Raw genomic sequence first — 13,962 nt, forward strand, 5'->3', positions numbered from 1 at the left:
AAACAGGAACTGCGCCAATGAATAACGTCGAACAAAATTCAAGTTTCCCTTTCAGTTCCCCTTCAAGTTCGCCTTTCAGAAAGTGCCAGCCGGTATGCATCATTTATCTCACCTGCAGGCATTCGCCCTCTCGCCCTCAGCTACGGGCTGGAGAACGCGCCGTTTGGCTTCTCTAAGTGAATGGATATTGTCCTAAAAGACTTGCAGGAGTTCACCTTGCCGTATCTTCATGATGTAGCAATTTTTTTTGACAACTGGGACAGCACGTAACGCATCTCAAACAGGTGTTCTCTTGGTTGAGGGAAGCTGGCTTAACGATGAAGGCGGAAATGTGTAGGTTGGGCAGTTCGCAGTTTATTTATATGGGCCGTGTGAGCCAGGGAACGAGACGGACGGCCGAGCTGAAAATGGCTACGATTGGAGAATTTTCACCACCGCGCACGAAAACAAAACATTCGTTCATTTTCGGGACTTGTGGGGTACTATCAAAGGTACATTCCGAATTACTCGCAAATAGCAATCCAGGGAAAACACGGGGAATGCAGGAGATGTAAATTCAAGACGATGAGCAAAACGTGAACAAGGTGAATGCAGGAGCCAACATTTCGACAAGTGGACGACAAGTGCGTTAACGGACGACCTCCGATAGGGAGCGCCGAGTAGCGTGCACTGGGATAAAGCAAAGACAACGCTTTCCATGGTTTGAAAACGTCATTGGTTTCTCGTCCGGTGCTTTGCGTGCCAGACTACACAAAGGAATTCATACTTCAATGTGACGCAAGTGACAGGGGCATGTACGTGGTAATTAGTCAGGTCGGCGACGATAATGAGGAACATCCTATCCTCTATGCCAGCCGTAAACTAACTGTAAGAGAGGAAGCCTACAGCGCTTCAGAGAAGGAATGTGCTTGTTTAGTTTGGCCAGCCCAGAGGTTGTCGTGTTACTTGTACGGAAGGAGGTTCATCTTCGAGACCGACCACAGTCCGCTGGCGTGGCTGAATCAAATGTCACAGAAAGATGGCCGCTTGCTCCGATGGAGCCTCACTCTCCAAGAGTACAACTTCTCCGTTATATATAAGAAGGGAAAGTTGCATAGTAATGCGGATGGTTTGAGCAGGCTAATTTGAATTCTGCGTTTAAGGATTCCGCCTAAATTTTGGGGTTGGTATTGGTAATATTGTTAAGCCAAGAAGAACCCCTCTCATTTACCAGGACTCCATCCATGATTACCAAACTTAGCACGAAATCGCTTCAAAAATTGGCGTAGCGAAATGCAGCATTTGTTGTTTCTGCACTTATGTATTCTCTGAAGCCTAGCGGGACTAAAGTGAGATCCAAGATAAGTCATCTCGGCGCAGAGCCGTGTTGTGGGGTTCGCTTTCCAGTTGCTTGTCCTTGTTGAATGTTTTGGGGCGGTGTGTTCATTTCACAGCGCGTCGCTGCAAGCCAAGGCATCCCCCCCCTTGTCACCAGCCATGCTCTTCTTGCTCATCGGTTATCAGCACTGGCCAGTCGAGATTTTCCGGGCCATGGAGGAGCTGTTACGAAAGGCCTGCACGGGTACCGACCTTGCAGGCCATCCCCTTGGTCGGTACCTTGGTACCGACCAAGGGTACCGAGCCAACCGCAGCTGCAGGGGTGGCGTTATTCGGCGCACCAGACCTTGGAACCCTCCCGGCCCGCTGCGGCGACTCGCTTTGTATGGACGACAATGCGCCTCGTCCCCAGGCATACAGTGCTGTAACACCTAGACGCGGTCGGCGGACCAAGTATTGTTAGTGGATTTGCCGTCCCACCATGGTTTGTTTGGATCGAGGGTACTCCTGGAAGAGGATATTTTGCGGCGCACTCTCACGGGCCTTAGAATTCGTCACTCAATGGACAGACGCGGCGGCCACTATCTGCAGGGTCCACTCTGGGATCAAGAGGCACCTGTTCGGTGCAGGACACTTGTCTGCGAGAATCCTCTCACCTCGGTGTGGTGGTCAGTGAAACCTGTGCAGAAGTGAGTGTGTTAACTCTCCCCCTCAAAGGCGGGTCGGCTACGACGACTTTGGACGCTCCGAATTGGTCCAAGGTTGAACGGCCGTTTTCCCTCACCTAGGTATCTAGGGAGGACAGAGCGTTTATAAGCTGCTGTTGCGTGGCTGCTGAATGTGCATTCTCTGTCAGTCATGCTAGACTGATGAACTGTAACCTTCTCCACCCTTCATGTAGATACTGTAAATAAATCTCATATTCCTGGTTCTCGATGAGAACAAGTATCTCCCTTCAACCAAGTCCTCAGCGTAGAGAGTTGGACGATGGCATGGGCCAGCTACCATTATTTCATGCCCAACCCCAATCTTTACACTGCATACAGTAAGGCGTTTTATAATGCATACCGTAATGATTCGAACGTTATATAATAGTTATATATTAATATCCCACATTTTGCAGCTATGCGGTCCGGCACTGTAAAACTAAAAATTAGTGTCAATTTAAATGGTTTACCATACAGCTTATTCTTTTTAAATTCAGTTTGCATGCACTTCTAAGCAACACTGTTCTGTACCTATTTAGATGGCTGGGGTATGAATACCAGCTCTTTGCATAGAGACGCTAGCTTCTCTTTTATGGCTCAGTAGTGGATCTAGTAAAATGTTTCAAAATTCCAACTTTACTTACTTGGTCTTTTTCTTCTCGTGGGGTCGTCTATCTGGCTGTTGTTGCAGTCGTCGCGGTTGGGTTTTGGGGCACCAGATCTGGCTGATGAACTGCTCTGCCCGCCTGTCGTGTATAACACGAAATTGCATGTCATCATGTATTATTCGCTCCTGGCTATAACGGTGCAGTCCGAAGTGCTTAGCCGATAAAATAAATCAATCAATCAATCAGTCAATCGTTCATTTTATGCACCAAGGAAGAACGCCTAGGAGGGAGTGTAGGCGCACAGAAAAACAAACAAAAAGATAATGATGTAAAACTACCAATAACAGTTACGGAATAAAGAAATTAGAAATAAAATACAAAGAAAAATAATATTCGCTGTTTATGATAATCATGCAGTGTCTACATTACATATTAGACCTGTCAATACCAAAAAGTAGGCTTGCGTGACTGGCGTCAGCGACATTGGCGAGTGAAAAGAAAATATCGACACAAATAAGCTGACGTTTCCGTCCACAGGCGAAAACGAGCCTATGTAGTCTAAGAAATGAGATGAATCCAAGTTACAAATATCATTCGTAAGCAAACAAGGCGGAAAAGAGAAAAAAAATGCAATCGCTAATTTGAACAATAGCTTAACCATACTCTTTAATCTGAGTTCCGTGATTTCGGCAACAGAAATTATTAGGCGCATTCTTGAAGGTTTGAGCAGCATAGAAACACATTCTAGCTTTTTTTCGTACAACATTGACGCACTTGTAGTGTTGCGTATGATGTAATAATCTAGGAGCTACATGTAAGTGTTTGATCTCAGTTTCATAAATGTCGCGATGAAACCCTTTGAATAAATATGAATTTCAGCGAGGGAGAATAAGCGAGAAATATATTTTCGTACTGTTAGCTCAGGCTGAAATGTACAAGGTATACTTCGGCATACTCTTCACGATGATAGCAATCCGGCACTGTCCTCAGGCAGAACAAAATGAAAACACAAACTCCGCACCTATGTCAGCTAGATATGGGGACACGCGTCCCGGTGAATTACACCGCTGCCCGCCGTATGCTGTATGTGACAGTGGAAGCGTGCGAGTGTGAATTGGCGATGGTGTCTCAACCTCGTGTGCACAAGGTAGGAAAGCGGGGAGGAAGCCAGCCGTATTCCATAGCGCGGAAGGCACCAGGGAGAGGGCAGGGAGGGAGGATGGTTGGGGTGGGGCGTTGTATTCTGGCGTCGACTGCGTATGCCGCGGCCGCGTGGGTCCTATCTTGAAAGCGATCTGCAATGAGTGACAGAGTGTGCCAAGGGCTGATAGCGTCATGTGTGCTGTGTTCTCGACGCTTACTTCACGTTGAAGCGAGAGGCAGCACGAAGGTCAATTCGCTCATCACTGCTGCAGCTCTCTCACTCCAGCGTTTTGACCGCGAGTGTGCACTGTCACCCAGTAAGATGTGCTTATGTTTGTTTTAGCGCGCGTGACAGTACACTTGTTAAATTTAGTTACTATGCGAAAGTTTACAATTTTATGCGGCCAATAAAACATATCTTTACTTCGCATAGCTATCTACTAATTCGCTATCGCTATCGATACTTCGCCTTTTGGGCGAAACTGCTAGAGTTTGTGATGTTATTGGGTGCAGGATCACTCCAGATAGAGGCAGAAGCAGCGCGCAGAAGCACAAACACACATCAGACATGTATTGACGCGCATAACATAGAAAAGGGCACAAACACGCGACAGTTCCCCAAAATACCTCAGACGACATGCAGCTATATATACGTATTGGTCAATTATAATTAGGCCTACAGTTCAGGCGGAAGTGCGTGTCGCCGTGTCGGAGACCTTGTGGAACCGATGTCGGCCAGCGGGGTCGGACAGCAGTGTCGGCCGGCCAGGTCGGACGGCCAGGTCGGACAGCCGGGATGGACAGCCGGGATGGACAGCCGGGTCGGACCGCCTCGCGGGGCTCAGGTGGCCCTGCGCAACAGTCGATATACGGGAACCTCCGCGTGCCCGATTTCCCTCCGGTGGGGTATGCACTCCGGAGCCCACGGCCGCAGTCACCTGGTCGCGTCCACAGCTGGCGGCGTAGCCCTGTGGCCACTCACCCGAACGCTCGATCGCCCCGGTTCAGGACCGCCAGCCCTCCTGGACCTCTCAGCGGGCGACAGCGTTGACTCGGGTGTGGCGTAGCGGCGCGGCCGGCGATAGCTCCTATGGGCCAGACACCCAGCGAGGAAGCTGTTTTCCGTCGAACGCCGAACCTCGCGCACTGCTCACGCCACGGGGCCACGGGCCACGCTCTCTCGCGCCACGCTTTTTGAGGCGCCACTGCCGACGCTCCCAAATTGGTGTCGATGATGATGATGGCTCTCTTGCGGGTATTTGCAAAGAGTGGCTGTCCTCTTCGCCACCGCACGGCGCACTGTCTTCGTATGTTTATGTTTCGCACTCCCGCGTACCACATATTATCACACAGTTATTAAAACAGTAAAAAAAGCCCACCTGGCCCGCAACATTACAGGCCAAACACACCTCTGAGCGAGGCTCGTTTGTCACCCACAAGCGGCTCTGCTGTGTCAATGAGAATGAAAATGAGAAGGCCAACGAATTCCACCATTCCAGCTGGGCTCGGCCCACTCGTTGCTTCCAAGATTGCACTGGCGCCGATGCGAGCTCGAGCTCACGCGTAGCTGCAGCAGCCGCAGTGAGTGAGAGAAAAGTGGATGCACTGGCCTCTTGCACCCGCCACGCGCAAGCAACGCCTTACAATCGCCATCATACTTCTGCTTCCCTGCCTGCGTGAGCGGCGCACAAGTCAAATAGAGAGAGAGAGAGAGAGATAAAATTGCGACTGCGATTGTGATGCGTTGCCACGTCGCCGCTGCCATGGCCGCTGCTCAGGTGTAGCTAGGGCGGCTTAGCGCAGCTACGTTACAGTGCAGTAGAAAGCACGGTGCAGAGGGCGGCACTCCCTGCGTGGTTCCGGTGGCGTCGCCAGTAGCGGCTGAGATACGATCGGCCGTTTTCAAGAACAAGCAGAAGAAACGCTCGCATGCGTTTCTCTCGCATGCGCTCGCAACGCTCGTACGTGCTTGGCGCACACTCGAGATTTCGTTCAGATTTTCCCTCGAAGCACTTTATTTAGTCCGTATGCCCTGCTTGTGATCCGAAAATTAAATGCGTATCGTCTTTAAAGTGCAGCTTTTAGGTGCCCTTTCCTGCGGCGAACGTCGGCGTAATCGAGCGAACGAGCACTGCGAAGGATGAAAGAGCGAACACGAAGCGCAGCGGGAGACGAACGGCATGAGGAGGAAAGCGGAGGAGGAGGGTGCAGCAGAATCATGAGGTGAAACGTAGAGGAAAAAGAATGTGGCGAAAGCGTGAGAGAAAAAGTGCAGTGCGGCAACGATGGCTACGAGATAGCGCCAGAGTGGCGTGCGTCGTCTTGGAGGTCTGTTTGCGGCGGCTACTGTCAATCGCGCCCACGCGCTGTGAACCACGCGCTGCCTTTCGCTATCTCCCGATTAGCGAGGCAGTCGTGCCACACTTAGCTCCGTTTGCAACGTGCCGCACAAGATAGGTTGTCCGCGCCAGTCGATGTACTGCCAAATGAACACTCGCATAGAGCTGGGCTCAAATTTCGCATTAGAGAATATCGCGAGTGACTTTTTTTTTTTTTGCCGCGTACGCAAAAGGTGTCTCTGAAACACCAATTGTGCGTCTGTTCTCGCCGCTCAGATCTTGTCACGCTCTCGAGAACAGGAGCACTTTCGACTAAAACTGAGTTTCATCCGCATGAACTTTTTCAACGCGATAGAAAAATGATCCCTCCCACAGGTTCAGCAGTCAGAATCGCGATTGCTTAGCTTACAGAGCTTCAGGGTGACGGCTACAGTCATACGATCGCGAGTGAACAGACTCGGATGGGGTATGATTTTAATGGGACAACCACGTGACAGGGGAATTAAGTGTAGGTAGTACCCGTAATAACAAAAATGAGCTTAAATTAAGCAGTTACATTGTATGTTTGTTCTCCCCTTTGCACACCTTTCAACAGAACACTATAAGTATCGCCATGAACAAAAAACAGGGACTGCGCTAATGAATAACTTCGAACAAAATCAGCCAGACTCGTTGCTGCTGACACGAGCTGAAATGCTGACAAATTGAAAATACATCATAGAAAGCGAGCATGCATGGGGTGGATGATTCACGTGCGCCCACAAAAGCCATTTATTCCGGGAAAGTCACAGAAATGTGGCTGTAGCAATCATCCCGCATAGCAAACAAGAGTGAGCAAAAGGAGAGGACTAGCACAACAATTATACCGGAAACCAAATGGCAGGTTCGCTGGAATGACATATCAGCTATAGTTCTCGTGCTTTGGCGAGCAATTCAACGAGGTGCAGCATTTCTCAAAAGGGGCACGAGCTCGTGGTATATGTAAACTGTAACTAATTGCTCACAATAGAAGCAAAACAGAGTACTAAAACACAAAAGATGCGGTAGGGTGCTGAACATTTATATCTCGAATAGTTTTTTCCCACTAATGCCATGACAGCATTAGTTGCTATGGTAATGTACACAAGGACAAATAAGATACATTACAAAGGTCCGGCTGCTTGCTTTGGTTCAGTAAATCCCATTCCCCGTAACAACGAAAGCAAGTTCGGATTAGGCAGATATGCTCGTTTTCTTCATGGCACCCATTTAAACAGAAATGATGTGGCTTCATAGAAAACAAGAACTGCAGGAACGAATAATGTCGCATGGTTTCAGCCGCGCTCGTTGCTGCTGACGCGAGAATTTCAAATGTTTACCAATTGAAAAACAGCAGTCGTTCAGAGAAAGCGGGAGAAACACCAGCTAACAAGGGCTTTCTAGCCACGCAATAGGCAACCACATGCAAGACTGAGTGATTGCGACGTCGCCACTGCGCTCGCCACCAGCGGCGTCAGCCGGCCTGTGAGTCATTGCCTCCGCGTTCTGCACTTCCCCTTTCTAGTTAGCTGTAGTGACGTGGTGTGGTGAGCTACACTAGTGCTGTTTGACAGCGTATTATTCAATGCTGTAGTTTTGTTCCGCACCAAATGCGTGCCAAACCCTGGGGAGAGTGATACATTTGAAGTACCAAGGTAGCGTATTTTTCCGGTTTCGAGGACTAATATAGTTCGCTATATCCAATGCCAGTGCAATTTCACTGCATCAAAACGAGATATTAATTACAGGGATCTTTTTGGGGGTTTAAAGAGGAATTTTTTTACTAAGTTATGTTTATTACTTTGTTGCATCTAGTTTGATTATAAAAGCGTTTTACGGTATTTTTCGATATACTCATTCGTAATAGAATAACCGAAGGAATCATGTTGCTCTGTAGGTTTTGTTGCGATGCAGAGGTGATGGGATCACATGGTCCTCGCGCGCCGTACGCTCTGCGCGCGAGTGGTAGAGTGCGACGGTGAGCCGATGATGGCTGCTCAATATCGCGTGCGCGAGTAGGGGAAGCGCGCCATATGCCGTCGCGCGCATGACCCCGGACGAGGGGCTCGAGCCGGGGCGTTGTGCTTCGGCGGTGAGCGGCAGCACGGGCTTTATCTCGAAAGTGATCTACTTTGGAGACACAGTCTGAGTGGACCGACGACTCGTAGCTTTGCTTGCGCTATGTTCTCACCCTTAACTTTGCGTTGAAGCGATACACAGCACAAGGTCACTTCGATTGCTGCTGCCTCATCCCGTCGCACCAGCGTTCTCGCAGCGAGTGTTCACGTTTGCGTGTGCGCGCTGACACCATGCTAGTTAATTTACTTAGTAAGACATTGTTTACAAGGGGTAGCTCTACTCCAGCTGCTGCTGCGTATGGCGCTGCCGCGCGAGCCCTGTCTTGAATGCGATCTGTGATGCGGACAGTGGAGGCATTTGTGCGCAGCGAGAGCCGATAGCGTTGTGGGCGCTATCGCATCCATACGCTTGCGCGTATCCGGCGTTCATATAGTGAAAATTCATAGCTCTTTATTTAGATGACGTAATTTGTGTGTCGTTTTTCTGCCCCCGCTTTCTGATGACTGCGGGGTCGCTCAACTAGCCAAGCAATGTTCTCGCATTAAAAAAGCGCGAACTCTGACGCTTAGGTCAAGATTTGTATTTAAAGAGAAATGCAGGATGTCCGAGCTGTCATGCATCGCCTTTTAAAAAGGACGGGCCATCCTACGCGAAAATAACGAAGTGCATATAGTTCACAGTCGAGCAGCTTGGCCACAAGTAATTTTTGTGGTTCATGTCACTGAATCTTATTATATGCAATTAGCTAATTGTTAATTACTGGTGTGACTGTCATGCTGTCAATGAAGAGTTTGTAGAGCATTGAAAGGAAACTTAAAGCTGGTATGCTTTCAGCCGGGTACCTTATGCCTGTTTGATTTTTGTGGCTGATGAAGAAAGCCGAAAAAATATGTTAAATATGTGACTAACCGTCCAGCCTGCATGAAAAATTCAGTGCCCTTCTACTCTGTGAAGAAGGATGACCAGCGAAGCTGTGATGTAAGCCTCTTAATTGCGAACTGCATTTCAGCGTGAGTGGACCCGCCCTTGCACTATCTTCGGGATCGGCGCCCATATGGGGAGTGCATAAAGCCTGCGTCACTTCCGGCGCGGGTCGGCCTTATATTGCGCTATCTCCGAGATCGGCCCACGCAACGACGTTTAAGCCTAGTAGGGCCGCGTCAATCACAGCGCGTACTCGATGGCACAAACGCAGGTGGCGTCTTAAGCGGACGCCGGAGGAGAACGCTCGAGTTTTGTGTCGACACGCGGGAACGATCCTGGGGGAACTAGCCCTTAATTGATCCGCTTCAAAAAATTATGAACCATATAACTCTGCTAATGTGGACGATCAGGAAAGCTGTGTATCACACGACATAGGTTCTTCTTTATTTTTTCGTTATATAGATTCATGTGGACGACACGACTACTGCCGCGAGTAGCTGGAGCAAAATAGTCACTCGTAACGTTTTGATGGGACCGCCACCACGGGGGAGCGGAAACAGCACCCCGAAAGCTTGCACCCTGAGATAAGTTTCGTATATAGACCGAGACAGCGACTCACTCAAGAGCACACAGCAGCCAGGCAGCCATGCGAAAGAGCGCGCAAAATGCGGGAATGCAGCCAATGAAAGCTTTGCTGCTCGCAGATCAAGAGGTCGCCTGTGCACTGTGGCTGGGGCCAAAGCTTTCGCCATGCTTTCGCTCGAAAAAGCACGCGCTTGCTACCCCACCGTACCTACGAAATTCCTTTGGCCAGTCTTGCGGCTTTCGTGCACACATTATTCTTGGACACTTATGGAAACTTTATAAAAAAAAAGGCACCTATTCCCATTTTGTGAAAAGTATATTGCTTTTAGCCAAACGCATATATAAAAACAGAGCAATACTTAAAATCTGGAGTTTTGTCAGATGTTGAAGCAAACGATTTCGCCTCAAATTCGGGACGCCAGTTTTCGCACATAAAGGGTGTAAGCAAAGCTTGTCCCGCGTGCACCTGACCTTAGTCACGGTTAAGTAACCCATAGGTAACGGTGTCGGATTGCTTCGGCCTCTCGTTCTCTCTCTCAGCTGGGGTCTGCTCGTTGCTGTCGGATTGCCTGGGCTCGGACGCCTGGAACGGCGTGCTGACGGCGAGCCCTTTCACGGGCGCGTTCTCGCCGCCGCTCGTCGAACGCTGCCAGTTCCTCGGGGGCAACGCACAGCGCGTGGCCGTCCCATCCGTTTTCCGAGAATGATCTCAACGCGAATGAAGCCCTTCGCGCAGCTGCTCTCATCTGGGGGCAACTGGGTTTTTGCGTGACCACTACAACGCCACTCGTGAGGCAATACAAGCTTCGCTTGAAAATGCACTTCACCCAGCCATAAGCACCTTTGCTGTAAAAAAAAGCAGTGCCATTAAACAGGCTCCTTAGCAATAAGTGGCCCATCTAGTACTTTGTCTGGCGTGCCCCGCCCATAACAGCGTGGCGCGACAGCTCACCCACTTGCTCCTGTTAAGTGTGTTTGAGGGCGTTGCTTTTTGATGCGGGCGTCGGGTTAGTGACGAGATAGTTTTCATTTTTTTCGGGCTTTCTTTACTAGCCGGAAACAATCAACTAGTAAAATGTACCTGGCTGAAGACAGGGTAGGTTTAAGTTTCTTTCAATTTTCTAGAAATTCCTACATGACAGCATGATAGTCACAGCAGCAATTAAAAATTTGCTAATTGCAATTATGAATAAATTGAAAGGCGCCAAGAAGAAAACTACTGGCAGCTGCTATACTCATCTATGAATATGCGTTTGTCTATCTTCGCGTAGAATGATCCATCATTTTTAAGAACGCGATGTACAATAGCTGGGACACTCTGTAAAAAAATGGAACTGCTTTCCGAAATGAATAATAGTTGTGTTTCAATATAGCAAGCTTCAAAAGTGAGAACAAGCTGTCGTGTACTGCAAATGTAAATAAACCTACTCCCATCTCCCATCTCCTGCACACAGCAAGAGATTCTGTAACACTTGTATTTACTTACCAGTATTTGATGTACCAGGAACAGCACACGCCGCAGCATTGTCTCTCATAAACTCTGGAAGTGGTGGTGGTAGACCTGTGATGGTAAAAAAAAATTGGTTCCGCAAAACCTTCCTCTACGAAGTCTCATAAGTCAGTGCATTACTTTGTCTAATACTACCATTTCACTACCACAATGCGTTGAATAAAAAAATTAAAATAATGTTTAACAAGCAATATCTCTTACGGCCTTTTTTATATTGCATGCCCTGTTATGGACGATCCATTATATCCCTGTCATACGGCTGCAGCCCAACGTAGAGAAATATATATTATGAACAGGGTAGTAAGGTGATTTTTGACAAGTGGCATCTAATGACGAAGACCTAATAGATGTACTTTTCTAGGCCCATTGGAAGCAACTTAAGAATGCTAATGTAGAATCGTTCGTGGAGAAAAAATAAATAAAAATAAAAGCGCATTAGCGGTTGGCGCGACCTAAACCCCGTGACTTAATACATGCTTTTAGGATCATCTCCAGTGCGGAGTGTGAACAAGAAGGGATTTGGCCCGCTCGTAATGTGGGAATTCAAACTTTTCGCAAAAGCCGTGGCCTGGTACCGGTCCGTGTGCCTTACCTCGGGATACCGAGCGGAAACTAATATTACAACGTCGAACAGCACGTTCCGGCACAATGCTGCCAGTCGAACGACACAATCATCTCAAGGTTCTATCCTTTCTCGTCCTCTTTCTCGAGACTGGATCTCACGTGCCAGGCAGTTCTTGCTTTTCAAAGCTACAATATTTAGATTCGTTTTAGCGGCAGTATTGGGGCGGGAGCGGGTTCTTTCGCGCTTTTTAACGCGAACGTGAGGACGGCCATTTTGCAGGCCCTGGCTGCCTGACATGCCGCGACGGAGGGATCTTGGCTGATAGGGCTGACATCTGAGCTGCTTTTCTTCCAAAGAAGTGCTTGTCCCTCAGTCACATGGGCATGCACACGTCGCAAAATTGGTTTCCAGCAGAACTTTCCGTGTCAGAACGTTCTGCTGGAAACCAAATGTGCTATGTGCAACCAACGAGCTCAGGCAAGCACTATTCTGATGCACACGTGACCGGGACGCTCACTGATTGTCCTTTATGTGATTGCCCTCCGGGTGCCCTGTCACTCCTGAGCGCGGAACCACTGAGCTTTCCTGTGCTTCGTCACTGCGGCAGATCCACTACAGGGGCACTACGTGTTAGAAGAGCGATAAAACGAGAAATGTCAGGCACGAAGTTAAACGACAGCAGGAGAGCTGTATAAATTAGAGAGATTTAGATGAACAGCCGATATTCTAGGAGACATTAGCAGGAAGAAACAAAGCCCTGCTGTACAGATATTGCGTGGGCCACGTAGCCAGTGGCCTATTAGTTAAAGATGAGGTGCCAAGAGAAGGCAAAGACATTCGTGGATTGCACAGAAATAGATGGTGTGATGAAATTAGAAAATTGCCAGTCATAATCAGGTGTTAGCTGGCGCAAAAGAGTGGTAACAGGAGATCGCTAAGAGGGTTGTTTGTTTTGCAATGGACGTAAAATAGGCTGATGATGGTCATGACGTGTATGACGTGGAACCGTTCTTCGCCCTGTGCTCCCGAAAATTCTCGAAGTCGGTGCATGATTATTCGGTTTAGCTAGAGCAGCCGCCGGGAGTATACTCATACTCGATCTATCTCGCAAGGCCCTTTCTCCTTAAGTTGTAGCTGTCGTACCCAGGCCTATACGATATAATCAGTAACAAAATACACTTATTGTTCATTGCGACTTCGTGCTAACCTCCTTGATTGTTGAAATATTCCTTGCGTGAAGCGGCAATCCTTGGCGTTTTTGCGGGATTATCGACTCAATAACCGCAAGGCTTGCGACAACAATCGAACGTGCGCTCACAGTGCGAAAAGTCCGTCAAGCTCACGGGTTTCACTTGCGAACTGGCTACTGTCTTCTACGTGGATACTTTCTTCTACGGCAGAGAATTGCTGCGGGAACTCACTCACCCAGAGGGGCTGTCTTCTTCTTGTCATTTCTTTTGGAGAATCGCGTCTTCGGGACCTTTTTTCTTTCTTCATCCGTGGAGTTCTCGTGCGCGCTCTCCTTTTTGTTGCTCATTATCTTAGACGGCCCGACTGCGTAGCAAGCCCTGTTCGAACTGCTCACCGTGCTGTTCCCTAGCCCACCCCGTCAGCGCCCTGCCTTCGATCTCACTTCTTCCTCTTCCTTCTGGGCTTGCTGCGCGAGGCAGGGAGTGCAGCAGAGAAGGTCAATGTTGCTCGTAGGCGAAGCATTGAAAGCCATGGATAACGTTCCACAAAGGGCGTCCCAGAACAGCGTCGCGGTGAAGAACGCGCAAGGGCGACGCCACATGTCTCGACGCTCGGAGCTGCATGAAGACAGACCAAATAAAAATAATCGACGCTGGTCAGCGTCCAATTATAGCCTGCGTCCAATGATAGGATAACATTATTGCAACGCTATTATTGGCCGCTGCCGCGGAGGACACAGTACGCGAGCTTTTCCGCGTTATTTCGTGGTAGCTCGGGCCACTCCACTACCGACGCTTCCTGCGTCGTGATCGCCTTAACCGGCGACATCCACAACTCGAATTCGGCTTTTAGCTTGGCGTTCGCTGCGGCGTAGTATGGAAAGATCTACTTGACAGGAACGCTGTACGTGCACTCTACACTCATGCCATTATAATAGAAACAGAAGCGAGTCCGAAAGAGTCGGTTCAGCTAAGAT

The 13,962-nt window shown here is 48.9% G+C and overlaps 1 protein-coding gene across 4 annotated transcripts in view; it reads right to left on the reverse strand.

Moving 5' to 3' along the window:
- The window catches only part of LOC126543591 (uncharacterized), a 43,739-nt gene extending 30,022 nt beyond the window's left edge, over nt 1–13,717 (reverse strand). Inside the window, exons 1-3 of one of the 4 annotated variants that reach the window (XR_008615080.2) lie at nt 13,221–13,705; nt 11,207–11,281; nt 2,669–2,770 (exon numbers count right to left, since the gene is read on the reverse strand). Coding sequence is in view for 3 of the 4 variants with exons in the window: in XM_055077709.2 (XP_054933684.1) it covers nt 2,669–2,770; nt 11,207–11,281; nt 13,221–13,332 (289 nt within the window). In the remaining variant the exon portion in view is untranslated. Of the gene's footprint in view, nt 1–2,668; nt 2,771–11,206; nt 11,282–13,220 lie in introns of all 4 variants that reach the window. The other 3 variants (XM_055077709.2, XM_055077707.2, XM_055077708.2) reach the window with 3 other exon arrangements.
- Between the last annotated feature and the right edge of the window lie 245 nt (nt 13,718–13,962).

The sequence above is a fragment of the Dermacentor andersoni genome, chromosome 10, assembly GCF_023375885.2.
Source record: "Dermacentor andersoni chromosome 10, qqDerAnde1_hic_scaffold, whole genome shotgun sequence".
Lineage (NCBI taxonomy): Eukaryota > Metazoa > Arthropoda > Arachnida > Ixodida > Ixodidae > Dermacentor > Dermacentor andersoni.